Raw genomic sequence first — 18,854 nt, 5'->3', positions numbered from 1 at the left:
TTCCTATATTTCATCCAATGCAAGCTCAGTGAAGTCCATCAGAGTAGAAGTAACTATGGATTTACCTCTCAAAATCCATGCTGTTTTGTTGTGAGGATATTGGTTACTGATAAGTGGTTCATGAGTCTGACAAGAACAATTTTTTCAATTACTTTAGATATTGTGGAGGAGAGGGAAATGGGGCAGTAGTTGTCAACTTAGGTGCATGGATTCTTTTTGGGTGGGAAAGACTTTTGCTAGTTTTAAGGCTTAAGGTAAAATTCTTTAGGTGAGAGATTTGTTGATAATGGATATAAGTAGAGGTACTAAGTAGTATGGGAGACCATTCATCAACCCCAGAGGATGGTTTGGGTTTAAGAGAAGATATGTTTGTTATTAAAATGAGTTATATTGTAGTGATGCTATTCTTTGTACCTTGTACATATTATGGAATGAAATGGTTTGACTATGTCTATGACTATGACTGACATTGGTAGAAGAGTTAAATCGGAAACATAGTCAATTTCTTGCACGTTTGCTTGTAGACGTTGTGTTTGTTTAGCAGCCTTGAGAGTTTTCTCAGAAACTGAGACAAAATGTTGATTGAATTGTTTTTCTATTACAGAAGGATCCATGATTGGTTCATTGTAATAACTGGGGATTGTCAAGATCTTTGTTAGTTTTGCACCTTTCATAGTTTATCACATCCGAGAGGGCTTACTTCCTCGTTTACTTCAGTTTTAAATCATAGCATTTTTCTGGCAGTCTATATTGATATCTCCCATAATAACAGTAGAGGATTTCCATTTAGGGGATTTGGTCAAGAGTGTTTGAGATGGTAATTAATGCTGAATCAATATTTCCGTTCCATCAAGAACATATACAGTTTCTTCCTCAGTTTAATATTAACTAATATTGTTCATAAGTAAGTTATTCAGAATTTACTGATATTGCATTTTCATTTTTCACCAGGTTTCCAAGTGAGTTATGAGCATAATGTATGGCCTTTCCTTGAGAGCTTTTTAGAGAACCCTTTTACTAAACTGTAGTTTGAGAGTTTGGTATGTAAAAGTTGATACTGTTTTATGTTCTGTTCGGTTAAGATTACAATGTAAGGATTTGAGGTGTGTGGGATTAAGTGGTCAAGTCGGTTAGTCTTGTTCTTTAACTTTCACTGTTGACATTGAGTGTCCGACATCTTGGTTATGACTATCTTAATTTTAAAATACTTTCAGGTCTGTACCTAATATTTTCACTATAAATAAAACTATATACTTTTGTTTTAAAAGTAAAATTTGTTTAATTCTTCTTAGTTTTTTTTATTTTTTATTATTTTATATTAGTTACTAAATATTGTACATATTTTTAAGACTCATAACACAACAATGTTGTCCTGTCACGAATAAAAAGATTCTGTTGTATTGTTGATTAGTATACAAGTGGTTATCTTATAAGAGATTTAAAGGATTTTAACTAAAACTTAATATTTTATCATAATTTACAAATTGTATTGGCTGTTTGTCATTGGAATATTAAATAAAACATACGTTTTGGTTTTGTAAGTTTGTTCCATTAATTTTGTAATAATAAATAATAATAAATTTGTTTATTTGTTGTAAATCATGTTACATGCATTGGCAAAGTCTAATTCAGCTACAGTCCTCATTATTTAAATTGTAAACAGATAAATCAAACAAATATAAATTAACTATTGTAAGAATTCCTTGGTTAATGAAAACAGATTTACAATGATCGAGATGTTCAGATACTTTACCAACAATTCTAACAGCTTTCTTTTGAAGCACCAGTATTTCCTGAACTCTAGCACTATTTCCCCACAGTATTAATCCATAATTCACAATTGACTGAAATGCAGTCGGAACGTAATTTATATACTTTATATCCAGTTCATGACTTCGATTCTGTTTCATATCAATGTTTTTATGGTTTATCAAGGTTATGACGAGGTCATCAGAAGGATATCTTTTGGTTTGAAAAGAGGCGAGCATGACTTTGGAGTCAAAACAAGAACGATCCTGTGTGGAGGATACTGTAAAGAGAGCAATGATCTCTACCAAACCCTCCGCCTCTGTCAGGCGCACTACTATGAAGGTGTTGTGGGGATGGACCTACTGACTCTACAGCAAGAACACGGCATCATAGGTAACTAAAAGCAAATGTATTTTTTAAAAGAGAAAACTCATATTAAGTCTTTCTTTGCTGATAAAAGATTTGCTGTTAGAGGAAGCCCCATTGGTGGAACCGATCATCTCCGTGTACCAGGAGGCTGCGCGAACTGGAGTTCACAGGACTGTTCACGCAGCAGAAGCGAGTGGGGCACATTCTGTCCAGAGGGTTAGTGCTATTTGTTGTGTTACTGATTTGAGTTACTGATTGAGTGTTACTGATTTGAGTTACTGATTGAGTGTTACTGATTTATTATTTCACTGAACGATGGCAAATGTCCAGAAAAATCCTGTTTCCTTCACAATCCATCCATCGTCAAAAATAACCTTCAAACAAAGAGTGCTATTTGTTTCTAATAATGGGATGGAACAGAATATAATAACGACCTTTGATGGTAAACAGTTTGAAAGTTTATGATTTCCAAATGATGAGTTCAGCTTCATTTGACCTTCTTCTTAGTCCAGCGTCAGTAATTTGACACTGTCGCAGACTTGAATCCTGGAATATGAAGTCTATGTCCAGCTGAATATATAAAAATAAGTCAATTATGAAGACGTTAAAAATAAACTCTTTGCATCGTGTCATCTACAATACAAGACACCTAGAATACAAAAGAGGCCTGTCTGCTTTACCTAGCAGCCTTCCACTGTATTCAAAATCAAGAAGTGTTTTCATTGTTTCGTCAAGTGCACAATTGAGTGCACTATGATGTTTTAAAGACAATCTCTAAGCGTGGTGGAGCAGCTGAGTTTTTGTAATGTACAACTCAGAGCACTCAAATCTTTCTCTTTGGGGGAGCAATTACTTTTTGTGATTGAATCTTTATTTTAATTAAAAAACCCTAACTTATCAATTAACCTGTAAGTTTTGTCCCAAAGATTATTGGAAAATCCATCACTCCACTAAGAATGAGAATAGCCAATAATCAGTTGGATGTTGTTCATCAAAATTATGAGAGACCATTATCTGCACATGCAATATTGAACACAATGAAAATAAACTAGAAAATTGCTTTAACCTAATAGGAATTTACTATTTAGAGCCCAACCAAAATACTAATCTGATTAATATCAGAAATGTTGAAATCAAACATCAATTAATTTTAGAATCGAGGCAAACCACATGGGTTGAATATAAGATGATTATCTTTTCCTTCCTTCAAATAAATGTTTAGTTCTATGTAAACATTTACAAGTACAGTATTCTACATACAGCTGATTGAAAACTTGTTTATGATATTTATTTATTAAAACGATTTATTTGGTTATGTTATTAATCATTGGTTTTTAGTTCTGTTTGTTTCTTTTATTAATCATTGTGTTTCTGATGAAGGGTTTGAATTCTTTAAAATTTACTCATAAACACTGATTTTTCTCTCTGTTTATAACTTTGACCTACTTGCAAGAGTATATTATATTTATTTATTCTAGCATAAAGCTCTAATTATAATATCTTTTAATAGCATTATGTTCCCAGGCTGTGTACGGACTGGGTAGTGAGCGCATAGGTCACGGGTATCATGTGCTAGAAGAGCCCGAGATATACAACAAGTGCTTACAGGATCGCATTCACTTCGAGTGCTGTCCGTACTCTAGCCTCTTGACAGGTTCTGTCAAAACCGGTGGCAAGACACATCCAATTATCAGGTAATTAATCTTTTAATGTAATCAATTTATATGAACGCAAGATGCATTTATATTTCTCACGGTTTTTGTGACAGTTTATTGATTTTGGTGAATTAATATAACATTTTAATATTTTAAAACTCAAGTATATACTACAGTATTATTATTAATGTTTTCCAGATTTGCTAATGATAGAGCGAATTTCTCCATAAGCGCTGATGATCCTACAGTCACTGGGCATCATGTTCAAGATGACTACGCGCTGCTCGCGAACTGGGGACTTTCCGAAGATCTCATGGCACAGGCAGTGAGTATACTAGCACTTAGTATGGAATTTATATATATATATATATATTATTTTAGAGATTGACAGTTCACATCTATTGTACAATATCAACGTCTAGACTCCTATACGGTGGCGTAACTAACGCCAATGCAACCAATGCGGTGCATTGGGGCGCAGGCCTTCAGGGGGCGCAGGCCCTAGAAGGGCGCAAAAGTGTTTTTTTTTAATTGAAGCTAAATTTGTGGGTAACAAAACATTTGACCACCGAGTTGTATTCGTTATTCTAACAGTACAATAATATGAACTATTAATACACTATTTAAAAATATTCTCATGATGAGTATATTTGAAATGAATCAAATCAAATCAGATTTTTATTGCCGGAACATTCTATAATGCATGGCAAAAGTCAACTTTTTACTTGCTAGAATTTTGTCATACACCCCACAATAGATCTCATTCAGACATACAATTTACAAATTTACATACATCAATTCATTCGCCAATGATTCCCACTTCCAGCGACGGATTCAGTCAGTCTTTTTAATTGGTGGTCTCCCAATCAAATGCTAAAAACTCGTCTACATTATAAAATGCTTGTGACACTAAAAAGCGTTTCAAACGAGTCTTTAACACCTTGGGCGTTGGAGCGTTTTTTATTGAATTTGGTAATTTGTTGACGAAATGAACACCTGCCTGTGAAGGCAAGCGTTCATAAACCACCGTTCTGTGCCTACCAGTTCGGTAGTTATCTCTGCCTCTAGTCTCATACGCATGTATGTCCCGGCCATTCGTCATGGTACATTTAGACATACAAAACAGAGTTGTTTCCAAGATGTAGAGACTGGGCAGCGTCAACAGTTGTAAATTTTTGAAGGCTTCCTTGCACGACTCTCTAAATTTCAACAGAGCGATAATGCGGATCGCTTGTTTTTGCAGCTTGAACACTCTCATAAATTGATTGTTTGCACAAGCTCCCCACAACACCAACCCGTAAGTGAGATGAGGGTAAATCAAGCCAAAATACGCCATCATTAGAACCTGAATAGGGCAGTATTTGGCTAGAGACCTCAAAACATAAATGCCTGAAGCCAATTTGGAGCAAACGTGATCGATGTGATTATTCCAAGTCAACCCTCGATCTAGGTATATTCGCAGGAATTTCGAGCAGTAGACTTCTTCCAGCATTGTGTCAGCCAACATAACAGCTGGCTCGTCATGCCTGTCTACTGATCGCAAAGCAAAATTTAGAAAATTAGATTTTGCAGAATTTGTCTTAAGATTGAGGCTGTTGAAATGTTGGACGCAGTTGTTGATCTCAACAAAACTTTGCTGTTCCAGAATCAATTTTGATTTGCTTGTGAAACAGAGAGTCGTGTCATCAGCATACTGCACAAGTTTTCCGTGCAGAAGTGATGAACCTACGTCATTGACATAGATCAGGAAGAGAATTGGACTGAGAATTGAGCCCTGTGGGACACCATAGCTCAGGTGAATTGGTTCAGATAATTTGTTTGCGATTTGGACAATTTGGGTTCTGTGGCTTAAAAATGACCTGAGCCACTGGAGAGGCACGCCTCGGATGCCATGAGATTCAAGTTTGTCAAGCATTGTAACATGGTCAACGCAGTCGAATGCTTTCGATAAGTCTAGGAACACACTCAATGTGGGATCCCGACGTTCTAGCCCCTCTACAACCATATCGACTAGACGTACAACTGCGTCTATTGTCGACTTGCCCTTCCTGAAGCCAAACTGGTCTTCAGATAGCTGGTTGTGCTTATTTAAAAATTGAACCATTCTTACCAAGAAAAGTTTTTCGAATATTTTGCTCAAAACTGGCAAAATTGAGACAGGCCGGTAATTGTGTGGGGAGTGGGGATCATCTTTCTTAAAAATCGGGCTCACTTTCGCGGTTTTTAGGAGTGAGGGGAAAACTCCTTGTTCAAAAGAGAAATTTACTAATTGGGTTAAAGGTTTCACAATATGCTTTGAACATGTTTTTATTAGCCACATCGACATTAAATTTAAATCATTTGATTTTTTGGCTGGGAGCTGCTGAATTATTTTTTCAAGCTCTTCCTCAACGACAGGTGCCAGTGCCATGGAGGCTACTGGACACTGTCTCCGTCTTGGGATTCCTTGTGGCGGTGATGGGCAAGGGCCTTGCTCATAAGCAACAGATCCAAAGAATCTGTTAAGCCTATTCGCAACCTCAACCGCGTCCTCCACAAGTCTGTCACCATTTTTTAATTTGATTTGATTGTTGCATGATTTTTTTTATTGTTGATGATGTTCCAAGCAGTTTTAGAAATATTTTTTGAAAATATAATTGATTTAGAAACATCATATGCCTTTGCCGCCTGGATCACTTTTCTGTAAATTAGTTTGTAATTTCGGAAAAATCGTTTGAATTCTTCATTGTGTGATGTTTTCTGAATTTCTGAGAAATACTTTAGTTTTTCTCTAGAAATTAAAATTCCTTTAGTGATCCATTTGTTGTTTACCGTTTTGGGACAAACTTGTATGGTTTTGAGAGGACAGTACATGTTAACATGAAAGTTTAGTGTATCACTAAACATTTTAAAATGCTGTTCTACCGAAAGACTTGATTCTTGGAATTTCCAATCTTCTTTGGAAAGGGAAGTGTTGAGGAGAGCGATGTTTCCTGGCCTTAAGTCTCTTATTGTTTTAGTGATTTTGGGCTCCCTCTCGATTTTTACTCCACTAATAATAGCCTCTTGGCCATAGTGGTCCGAGATAGCTGTATTGACCACGGACACTGCGACACTTGGAAGATTAGATATGATATTGTCGATTGTCGACTGTGTAGACTGTGTCACACGCGTTGGCGTTTTGACCAACAACTCAAGGTCGAATGATCTTAACAAGTCGACAAATCGTTTGGTGGAAGGGTGATTAGTGTCCATCGCATTAATGTTAAAATCGCCCATTAGGATATAACCCTGTTCATGGTTAGTTAAATCCATCAGCAGGGCTTCAAAATTTGTGAAGAAATTTTCCTCATTGCCATTGGGAGACCTGTAGATTCCGATGACGGTAAATTTTGATCTGTTCGAATTGAATTGAAATGAAATATGATAACTAGTCCACTCAAGTCTAGGTTATCTGCGATGTTACTATGCCGGACTGATACGTTCAGTTTGAATGTTGGGACACTACTGAGCCGCGCGCTGTCCCCACAACTCAGTTTTACTCCGTAACTGCTGCGCATCTCAAGGTCATGCGGCATGTAGTAGGCCGCCGCCCCTCCCCTCTCGTGTGCCGGGTGCCTGGGCGAGTCCAAGTCTCGGCGGGGGAGGGGTGGCCGCTGCGCACTCACAGACTAGTCACCCTGTCCTGTCAGTCGGTCCTTGTTAGTACGATTGTGCGGTTCAGTAGTGTGAGTTTTATTACAAAACAATTTTGTCTGTGTATTTGTTATACAATTTAAATCAGTGGACCGTTTTTACCGTATAAATTTGTGCGTTTTTAATGGATTTCGTTATGATTGTTTGTGATTGAACGAAATGGACGGAAACAAAAGACCTAGTGGTGCCGAGTTCCGAAAAAGGAAAAAACAAGAAGAAGAAAAAGTGAAGAAACTACCAAAGATTGACACGTTTTTTAAAAAACGGGATTTTGCTGACACCTCTCAAAGTCAATCAGGTGACGATGGTGTTGGTGAGAATGAATGTGGGCTTGGGGGTAAAATATCCACGTCAGAAGATATCGTCGAATTGAATGTTCTTGCCGATAACCAAACTTCAGAAGTCCACCAAAATGTGAGTAAGTCTGCTGATTTAAATATTACATATACTGCTCCTTCTACATCAGCAACTGGCGGAAGTATTTCAGTACAAGAAAATACTGATGTCTTTGGTATAATCTGCAATGATGGTGGAGTAGAGAGTACAGACATAGCTCTTTTCTCAGAAGATATTAACAATGATGAATTGAAATCTCGGATTTTGAACTCCGAACCGTGTAGACCTCAAGGGCCATTCCCTAAAGACATTAAAACAAATAGATCCTTTTCGAAAGATTATTATTTTTCCGAAACGAAAACTGGTCAAAAAATTGAGCGCTTTTGGCTTTGTTACTCTCCGTCTTTAAATGGCGTGTATTGTGAACCATGTTGGCTGTTTGCTAACAGACTTGATAAAAACTTTAACAATGCATGGTCTACTGGGAAAATTAATGATTGGAGAAATCTGTCAACAAAAATTAAAGACCACGAATTGAGTAAGTGCCATATTAATGCATGTATCGCATATGGAATAAGAAAAAATAATAGAGATATCAAAACTCTTTTCTATGACAAAGAAGATAAACTGGTTGAAGTAATAAAGAGAATTTTGGATGTTATAATAACAATGTCAACCTGTAATCTAGCTCTTAGAGGTCATCGATCTGAGAGCATAAAAAATGTTAAGAGTGAGTCAGGAAATTTTCTGAATATTATTGATCTCCTTTCTAGATACGACCTTATTTTAAAGAATCACCTGGAAAACGAAGATAGTAGGGTAAAATACTTAAGCCCTTCAATTCAAAACGAGCTTATTCATTTGACATCTCATCAGATTTTGAGTGAAATATTGACTGATGTTCAACAGTCTCCATTTTTTTCTCTCATTTTAGATACTACACAAGACATTTCGAAAATTGATCAGTTATCAATAATCTTAAGATATGTTTTATACAAACCAGACCTAAATCAGCTTGAGATAATGGAATCCTTTTTAGGCTTTGTGCAAGTACTAGACCAGTCAGCCGAAGGACTAGAGGATCTTGTAGTTAAATTTATAGAAGAAAAGAAAATATCTTTTGATAAGTGCCGAGGTCAAGGATATGATGGCGCTTCTGTCATGAATGGAATTTACACAGGACTGCAGACCAGAATAAAATCAAAGTCTCCTAACGCTGAGTATGTCCATTGTGCTAGTCACAATTTAAATTTAGTTTTAAACGACAGTGTGAAATCGATTTCAGAGATTTCATCATTCTATGATACAATAAACAGTATTTATGTATTTTTCGGCCAAAGCCTACCAAGATGGCAATGTTTAAAAGAGTTGACCGACTCCTGTGTTATCAGTTAACCTTGAAAAAACTCTGTCCTACTAGGTGGTCGTCAAGGTACGACGCTTTACTATCAATCAATGTAAATTTTGTCGCTGTGCTGAAGTGTCTATCGAAAATAATTTTGACTTCAAGCAAGAACAATGAATTGCAGAAGCAACTGGTCTTATAAAGGAAATGTCTTCTTTTGAGTTTGTTTTGATGTTAGTGTTTTGAGTTGGTGTTTCAAAGTCGAATTTTAGAAAGAATCCAGATCACGTCGAAAACCCTACAGAGGTCCGACGTTAATCTAGACGATGCAAAGGATCTCCTTCAGAAGTGTTTAAATACTGTGAGCCAACTGCGAGGAGAATTCGACGATGTCCTAGATCAAGCCAGGAGGTTAGCTGCTAAGTGGAATATTGATTCGTCAATGACCTCCAAACGTAAAAGAAAAGTAAAGACTTTTTTTGACGAACTTTCTAGTGACTATGAGTTTAGTGATCCTGTGCATTGCTTTAAAGTTAGGGTATTTGTGAGAGCTGTTGATATTTTAATTTCACAGTTAAACGAAAGGTTTAAATCTATGTTATGTATAACTGACACGTTCAGTTTTTTAAACCCAGATAATTTGTTACGGTTTTCTGACGAACAACTCGTACAGTCAGCCTCTGACTTTTGTAAAAAATATGAATCTGATGTGACTCATGCTTTAGTTAACGAAGTCATTTGCTTTAGAAATATAGTCAAAGACGACATCAGAAGTAATAAAATAAGCAAAATCAGCCAGCTGGCTGATTATCTATTGATTGAAAATAAGTTTATTTCATCAAGTGTGCCAAACGTATGTACTGCATTCATAATGTTTCTTACATTACCCGTGACTGTGGCAAGTAGTGAAAGGTCTTTTTCCAAACTAAAAATAATTAAGAACTACTTAAGAAATTCTATGTCCAATACTAGACTGTGTGACCTTAGTGTAATTAGTATTGAACATGAGAGAGCTCGGTCTTTAGATGTAAAAAGGTTAGCTAGACGGTTCCTAGAAACAAAGAGCCGTAGGGGCTTTGTCAGGGAGTGGGAGTAGGAATTAAAACCCTCAATTAAAATGTCTATGTTTCATGTTTAGCATAAAATTAACATTAAGATAATGTTGGAGCTTCTTACATCATTTATATGTCACTGAATAAATGTAAAATAAATGTAAAAAGTAAAAAGAAGTAGTCTTATTTTATCGTCCTAAAAAGTACAATAATTAATTGAAAGTATGTAATGTGATCCTAGTCTTGTAGTTAGCCCTAATTGAAATGTTTGTACATAATCTTTGACAATCAAAACATGTAAATGTAAACAAAAGATTCATCATTGGTGTTAACATTTACCAGGTGTTTTGCCAAATTTAACATTAGTGTTTACGTTTACCAATTACCAGGTGATTGAATGATTGATTTAAATTTTACTAAGTTTGAAACTAATATGACCAAGAAATACAAACAGTAAAAAGTCATAACATCATAAGTTTTAATAATCCATTGATTATAAAACATTAAAAAATTAGAAATACCGTCATTTTTGACAGGATGATAACCTAAATAACCTAGTATATCATATATCTTTCTCTAATTGGATAGAGATTGTACAATGCCGTATGTAGCGAAGCAGTATCCAGGAAGACTTGCATTGGGGCGCAATCAAACTAGTTACGCCACTGCTCCTATACATCTAGACGATCACGGGCTTCAGTTGAATCCAAGAAAGTGTTCACTTGTTAATTTTTACCCCTCTTCAAATGCAGCCTTTCTTAGTAATGGACCCTTGGGAGGTGTTCTTTTACAGGTTTCGGACACAGTAAAAATCCTTGGCGTTACTTTTGACAAGCAGTTAACCTTCTTGAACCATGTTCAAAATATCAATCGTGGTGTAATGAATAGGTTAAGAGTATTGTTTAGGTTTAAGGGGTTACCCCAGGAGGAAGTGAAACTTAAGATTGCCAAAGCTGTGGTTTTCCCAGTTATTGTTTATGCTCTTCCTGTATTTGGGGGAAGATTGACCCTTGAGGGTACGGTCCTGATTGATAGATTACAGAACTCTGCTGTAAGATTTGTGTACGGCCTGAGAAAATTTGATCACGTTAGCCAGTATCGCCGTACAACAAGGATCCTTCCGATAAAGTGCATTTTCAAACTTCAGGTGGCTTGCTTTGTTCACAAGGTGTTACTGACGGGAAAACCCTCTTACCTCAGGGGGATGTTACAGACCCGGGCTGAGATTAGGGACTGTCACACTCGGCAGGACGCCATGCTGGAGGTGCCCAGGGTCAGGCTAGAGATGGGGAGGAATGGTTTTAGATACTTTGGCCCCCAGATATACAACAGCGTCCCTCACAGTCTAAAGGCTTATGGATATTCCTCGTTTAAAAACAATCTCAGACTGGCTTTGGAGGAGGAGTGTTTCACCCCTAAATAGCTGTTTAATGTAATGTATTATCGGTTTGATTAGTTTAATTTTGTATTTCTCGGATGATGATAGATAGATTTGTATGTGCCTTGATTGAAAATGTATGACTTGAGTTATTTTGAAAAACAACAATGTAATGTTGAAAATCGCTTCAAATAAAGACGTTATTTATATTATTATCTATTTTATTAAAAGAATTTCTTGATTTATATACAGCTATTTATATACATCTCAAACTACAAATATAAACCGAAAGATAAAAATAATGTATGTTTGTAATACTGTATTTTATGTGAATTATAACATCACATTAAAACTACACTTTAAAACGTATTGCAAACTTTAACGATATTGTACGGTACTGTTGGAATGATTATAGAATACATTATACTCAGCTTTCCAAAAAAAAAAAAAAAAAAAATGAAATATGCAAGTATATTAATGGATAAATAAAGAAAAGGTACATCTACAATAAAATAAAACTGTGAGTATATATTGCATTATAGTATTAACTCCACATTACAGGGTTATCTTTATATTAGTATAAAAGAGCATTTTATTGAAAATAAATCGTACTGTGCAACATAGTGAATTAAGTATGAAAACTGTAATGTTTATGAACTTTCAAAATATAACTTGCAGACATCAAAATTGCCTTACCAGTATAGAAGCTCATCATTGCTAATTCTAGGGTTAATGATCATGTTCAACCAGCAAGTATTTATATGGGTTCAAGTATCGTTGGAAAGAGCCCTATTTGCTCTCTAATTTAAAAAAATTTAAAGTAGGGTATTATGCAAATTATGATTAGTATAATATATTAATTACATCTAAGTCATCCAGTTCACACTGTGTTACATCACTGTTAATACAATTAAATTCTTTAAATATTTTGGCTCCGATGTGAGGAACCAGATTTAGCCAGCAGATGTTCTAGCAAAACTGCCAATAATACATACTTGCCTATACATGCAAGTTTGAAAAGGTAGAACCATAACATGATTGACTGAAGTTTAACCAACCAAAGCCCAATATGACGATACAGCGATATGGCTTTTATTACAAATTGCCTGTTCAACATATTGGCCGTTGATTGGTTAAAACTTCAGCCAATTACAATAAATCTGTCCTTCAGCTCACATGTATAGTGGATATGTATTATTGGCAATTTCAGTTTAACAATTGTTGATTGAAGGTGGCTTTCTACAGTGAGGCTGTAATATTTCTATAATTTAAGTGTGCTAACAATATTTCGACTTGGAGTGATTTTGAAAAATTGGAGTGTGATAGTTAAGTATACGTAGTTATACATGATATAAATTTAAAATGTGCTTTGGTCAGTGTTTTTATAATAATGCAAATAATATATTTTTACTTATTACAGTTTTGTCTATGTTATAGAATTTGAATGCTGCATATTCAAGTTTTTTGGATGATCATGGCAAACATGATTTACTTAAGACACTAAAAGAAGACTATGCAAGATAAACAAGATTCTAATTGCAATCTCTGTGCCAATTGTTAAGTATGCTTTTTTAAACATGTTTATATTCTTGGCGAATCTGTTTTTCTACAATATTAAACTATCATGTATTCTTTGACAAATAAAGTGAATGTGAACTGCTTTGTTTATTTGGTTGTTTTATTTATTCAGATTGCACATTCAGAGTAGGTGTTTTATAGTATTATTGTAAACAGCAATTTTAGTATAGCAGTCCATACCTGATTTAAGTATTAATGCATTACCATTAAATTAGTATTGTTGTAATTTAGAAAACAATTTTCGATGTAATTTTAATCATTTCAAGGAGAACCTGAAATGTATAATCTCAGGTCAAGTATTGATTGCGTATAAGATTATAATTATGATTCCATGTAATATAAAAATTATGATACGGAATCAGAAGAATCTGATTCCAGTTAGTTGACATAGCAGCTCATTATTCTTTTTGATTGTGATATTTTTCCATTTAAAACAAGAACGTAGCCAGGAAAAAAATTTGGGGGGTTCAGACAACTGATATTTTTCCGTATTGGACAGAGAATAAGGCCCCTTAAAAAGTTCTTGACCTGTTTCTTTGTTGAGAACGATTTTTCAGCAGTATATGTCAGTAATGCTAAATTATTTAAATAACAATAATAGTTTACTAAATAAGTAATTGGAAAATTTTGAGGGTCCGGAGCCCTTGGACCAAGTCACTGCCTAAATCCTTATTATTATTTAGAAATTATTTAGAATAATTTATACTTTCTTTTTCAAAGTGTGGTAATTCTAGAAATATGTAGTAAAACTCCTGGTGTGTTTATTTGTAACTTTTTTGTTACAGATACTATTGTATACCTTAGAGGTTAACCTTCTCATCTGGAAACAAAGGTTTATTTACAAGTTTATATAACGATCATAGTTATTTTGGTACTTTTGAGACGGAGATGGAATTTTTGGCTACTTAAAAAAAACAGTGGAGCATAGCCCTGAGGAATTTTCAGAATAAGAATATGCTTATATTCATCCCTTGGACCGTATGAATGTCCATGTAAAATTTCAGTACAATCGGTTGAATAGTTTACGAATGAGAGTCAAACAAAGACACTTTTGCATTTATAATATTATTAGAATATTGAATCTAAAAAGTGGTAGGTATAAGGATCCTCATCCATCTTTTTGCCAATTTAGAGCCTACACCTAATAACAAGGACATTTTCAATGTTGATCCTACCAAATTCCCGAAATTGTATTTGAACCCCTCGTTAACTTAGTGATGTGGTACAATATAAAAAGTAGCAGCGGTATGGGCACCCAAAGAGTTGTGTAAAATGTGTTTCTGTAGAACAGGCTCATGAATTTACTACAACACCCATATGATCCCTGTGTTACGCAGGGGTAATATCAGATCGATTGGAGTTTGGAGTAAATCCCAATCTCAACAAGTATTCAATGGGTGTTTGAACAAATTTGAAATACTCGTGTCAAATGGCCTATCTTCGCCAAGACATTAAGGTGTTTATTTTCATTCATATATTGTATCTGAAACCCATTACACAAACATGTGAGCTTCCAAAATTTCAGCAAAATTACATTCAACCTACAGTACTACTGTTGTCATGGAAGATTGAATGGGTCTGTTTTGTCATTTTTGTACCCTACTTTCCTCATAGTTTTAACATGTTTCAGCAATTACTAATCAATTTTCAGTTCTCTCTTTTTGGCAGGATTCCGGCAATTATTATGCTAAACATGTGAATTGGTTCTAGGATAATAATAAGTGATAAGTTCTAGAGGAAGAATCTGATTAAATATATATATATATATATATATATATATATATATATATATATATATAAATATAAATAAATAAATAAATATATATATGTATATATATATATATATATTAAATTTGTATAAGTGGCAATAGCCTAATTTAATTTCAATAAATATATAAATAAGTAAGTATATATATATATATATATATATATATATATATATATATATATATATACTTACTCTTACTCTTACTCCTGTGGCCACTCGAAACCCAGATGGTTTTTGACCTCGCCAACAATGTCTCTCCAACTTCCTCTATCTTAAGCCACTTCCAGTGTAGCGCCAATCGTTCTTAAATCCTTCTCCACCTGATCCCTCCATCACATCCTAGGTCTGCCCAATGGCCTCACTCTCTCTGGTTCCCCTCGCCACACCTTCTTTATCATTTTATCTTCTCCCCTACGGGCAACATGGCCCATCCAACTCATTCTTTTACTCCTGATCAGTGCAATCACATCGGGATCTTGGTATATTTCTCTTAGTTCTCTGTTCTTCCTGATCCGCCATATGTCTCCTTCTTGAACTGGTCCAAAAATTCTTCTTAGTATTTTGTTTTCAAAGGTTATTAACTTTTTTTGGGATTTCTTTGTGAGTGCCCATACTTCTGACCCGTACATCAAAACTGGTAAGATCATGGTTTTGTAAATTCTTAATTTAACTTTCCTCATTAATAGTTTGCTTTTCAGAAGTTTTGCAAGGCTCCAGTATGTTCTATCTGCTGCTGCTAATCTACATTGGACTTCAACTTCTTCTCTATTGTCATGTGTTATCGTCACTCCTAAATACTTAAATTCCTTTGTAGCCTTGAAATCATGGTTGAGTACTTCTAGCTTTTCTCCTTCCTGTTCCATTCTTCTGCTTATTTTCATGTAGTGCGTCTTGTCTTCGTTTACTTGTAATCCTACTTTTGCAGCCTCAACTAAAAAGGCTTCTACTAGTCTGTTTAAGTCCCTCTTTCTCTCAGCTAGAATGGCTACATCATCTGCAAATGCCAGGATATTGCACTTATCTCCTAATTTTACTCCTTCAGGCATCCCCTTTATCTTTTTTAGTGCTTCTTCCAGAGCAAAGTTGAATAGAATTGGTGATATTCCATCACCTTGCCTCACTCCTGTATTTATATTAAACAAGTTTGTTACTCCTTTCCCACCTGTACTTTTCCTTTGGAGCTGCTTACACAGAGTCTTGCTAGACTTATCAGTTTATTTAGGATACTAAACCTTTTCAAAATGTTCCATAGACTACTTCTAGAGATACTATCGTATGCTTTTTTAAAGTCTATAAATATTATATACGGATCCTTATTGTATTCATAGTATTTTTTAGAAGCTAACTCTTTCATTATAAATATCTGGTCTATTGTAGATCTTTCTTTCATGAAGCCTGCTTGATGATCTTCAATGTTTCTATCCGCATACTCTTTGAGTCTATTCAATATTAGCTTGGATAATATTTTGTAGGTTGTGTTGAGTAGAGATATACCTCTATAGTTTTTACAGTCCAGTTTGTCGCCTTTTTTGTGAATAGGTACAATAACTGCCTCTTTCCATTCTTTCGGGGTTAATTCCGTTCTCCATATTTTTATTATCATTTTGTCGAGGTATTCTAAAAGTGAGTCACTTCCATGTCTTATTAACTCTATTGGTATTGCATCATCTCCTGGTGCTTCTCCCTGTTTTAAGCTTTTTAGCACATCCTTTACTTCTTCTAATGTAGGTTCTGATATCTGTTTGTCATAACCTGGTGGTCTTTCTTGTTGTTCTTCTGATATATAAATCCCAGGGGAACGAGCGTCCTCCCTCGGAAATTGTAGAAAAATTGTACACCAGTCGTAGGTAGTTGGTCGGCAAATGCAGACCTTTTGTGACATGTATTCTGTAGTTCAGTTTTCATAATTAGTGCTGTGTTTAGTTTTTTATTAAGTGCATGTTTTAAGCCGGGTCCACACTGAAGAAATGTTTGACAAACATGTTTGACAAATATGTTCGTTGAGGTGATCAGGGACAAACATTTTAAAAAGTTTGGTCAAACATTGTCAAACAAAAAATTACTGTTTGGCCAAAAATTTCAGTGTTTGCTAACACAGTCAGTGCTGAGCTATCAAATGGAACAGACATGAACGATAATTTGTTGTACCGTCGTCGTCGCCTTGCTTGTATAGCCGCGGCCGCGGCGTTTGTGTTCATCAACTCACCTAGACCTCGAAGATGGTGGCAGAGGCAGCTGTTGCAAAGGAGGTACGAGTATAGTGGTGAGGACTTGCGTACTGACTTGAGAGCTGGCTGTTTGTTCACTAACTTTACACGAGTGTCAAATGCAGATTTTGAAATACTTGCTAACATGATAGGACCCATGGTTGCTAAGAAAAATACAAACTGGCGAGAAGTGATAAGTGTGAATGATCGTTTGGCTATAACGTTACGATTTTTAGCAACTGGTGATTCTTACCATTCTTTGATGTACTTATTTAAAGTATCAAAGCGAAGCATATCCCAAATCGTTCCTGAAGTGTGTTCTGCCCTTGTTAGTATGCTGGAGGACTATATAAAGACCCCTAGCAAACCAGAAGAGTGGAAATCGATTGCAACTGATTTTAAGCGAGCTTGGCAGTTTAACCAATGCATCGGTGCTCTAGATGGCAAGCATATTGTGATACAAGCTCCAGAAAACAGTGGCTCTACTTTTTTCAATTACAAGACTTACCACAGCATTGTGTTAATGGCACTTGTAGACTCTAATTACTCGTTTATCTATGTGAACATTGGATGCCAAGGACGAATATCTGACGGTGGTGTTTTTAAAAATTGTAGTTTGTGGAGAATCTTGGAAAATGGAACAGGTCTACCTGAGGAAGAAGCTTTACCTGGAAGATTATTTGCTGTCCCATATGTGATTGTGGCAGATGATGCATTCGCCTTAAATAAGCACATAACGAAACCGTTCCCAGGCCACCAAGAAAAGGGAAGCAAAAAAGGATATTCAACTATCGCTTGTCTCGAGCTCGCAGATGTTCTGAAAATGCCTTTGGAATTCTCAGTTCAGTCTTTAGAGTACTGAGAAAGCCAATGCTCCTAGACCCAGAAAAATCTACTCTTGTTACATGTGCTTGTGTCCATTTACATAACTTTTTGCTTCAAAGCAAATCATCAGCAAATGTATACACACCTCCTGGTTCCCTAGACAGCGTAGCTCCAGATGGGAGTATTGTTCCTGGAGATTGGAGAGAAGACAACCAAGGATTACAGTCATTTTATCCACTTCCTCGAATAGGAAGAAAACCCAGTGAGTTTGCGTAATTTTTGAGAGAAGAATATGCAAACTACTTCGTCTCCAACATTGGTAGTGTACCGTGGCAAAATGACTACTCATGAGCAGTGTGGGATGAACTCTGGTTCCTTTTGGCATAAACTACTACAGCTGACTTTTTTATTTTATAAAGTTTGAATTTTTTTAATTGGAAGTGATGTTAGTTAGATGTTCTTCGAAATTTGGACATTTACCTTAAAGGCTGTAGGTAAATATATAACAAATCATACATAACTTAATCCATAACTATAACCTAATTATAATTTAACTAAACCTAACTGTAATCTAACCTAACTGTAAGGTAAATCAAATAAATATTACTCACATTGTATCCTGAAAAACTTGTATTTTCTTGAACAAACACTGAATACAACACTCTTAACAAATACTGAATACAACACTGTTAACCATCATTAAATTGTATTAAATGTAATAAAAAATAACTGCAACAACTGATTAGAAGTGTAAATGTTATAAGTCCTCAAAGTATCCAGAAACTGTATTCATTGATGAGGCTATCAATGAAGAAATATTTCCGATGTCTTCCTCTTCCACTGGTTGCTCAAAAGTTCCTGGTTGTTCAGATGTTTTGTTTTGTTCAGGTTTTTCAGAAACGTCCTTGTACTCTTCC

The 18,854-nt window shown here is 35.3% G+C and overlaps 1 protein-coding gene across 1 annotated transcript in view; it reads left to right on the top strand.

The window, feature by feature from the left end:
- The window catches only part of LOC124367461 (adenosine deaminase-like), a 37,356-nt gene extending 24,129 nt beyond the window's left edge, over positions 1 to 13,227 (top strand). The window contains exons 5-9 of the mRNA XM_046824287.1: positions 1,936 to 2,142; positions 2,222 to 2,334; positions 3,643 to 3,812; positions 3,972 to 4,098; positions 12,997 to 13,227. Of these exons, the coding sequence (XP_046680243.1) occupies positions 1,936 to 2,142; positions 2,222 to 2,334; positions 3,643 to 3,812; positions 3,972 to 4,098; positions 12,997 to 13,083 (704 nt within the window). The 3' untranslated portion in view covers positions 13,084 to 13,227. The remainder of the gene's footprint in view (positions 1 to 1,935; positions 2,143 to 2,221; positions 2,335 to 3,642; positions 3,813 to 3,971; positions 4,099 to 12,996) is intronic.
- Positions 13,228 to 18,854: the final 5,627 nt, after the last annotated feature.

This window comes from Homalodisca vitripennis, chromosome 8, assembly GCF_021130785.1.
Source record: "Homalodisca vitripennis isolate AUS2020 chromosome 8, UT_GWSS_2.1, whole genome shotgun sequence".
Taxonomy (NCBI): domain Eukaryota; kingdom Metazoa; phylum Arthropoda; class Insecta; order Hemiptera; family Cicadellidae; genus Homalodisca; species Homalodisca vitripennis.
The sequence above is the reverse complement of the archived record's forward strand: the minus strand, read 5'-3'. Positions and strand labels throughout refer to the sequence as shown.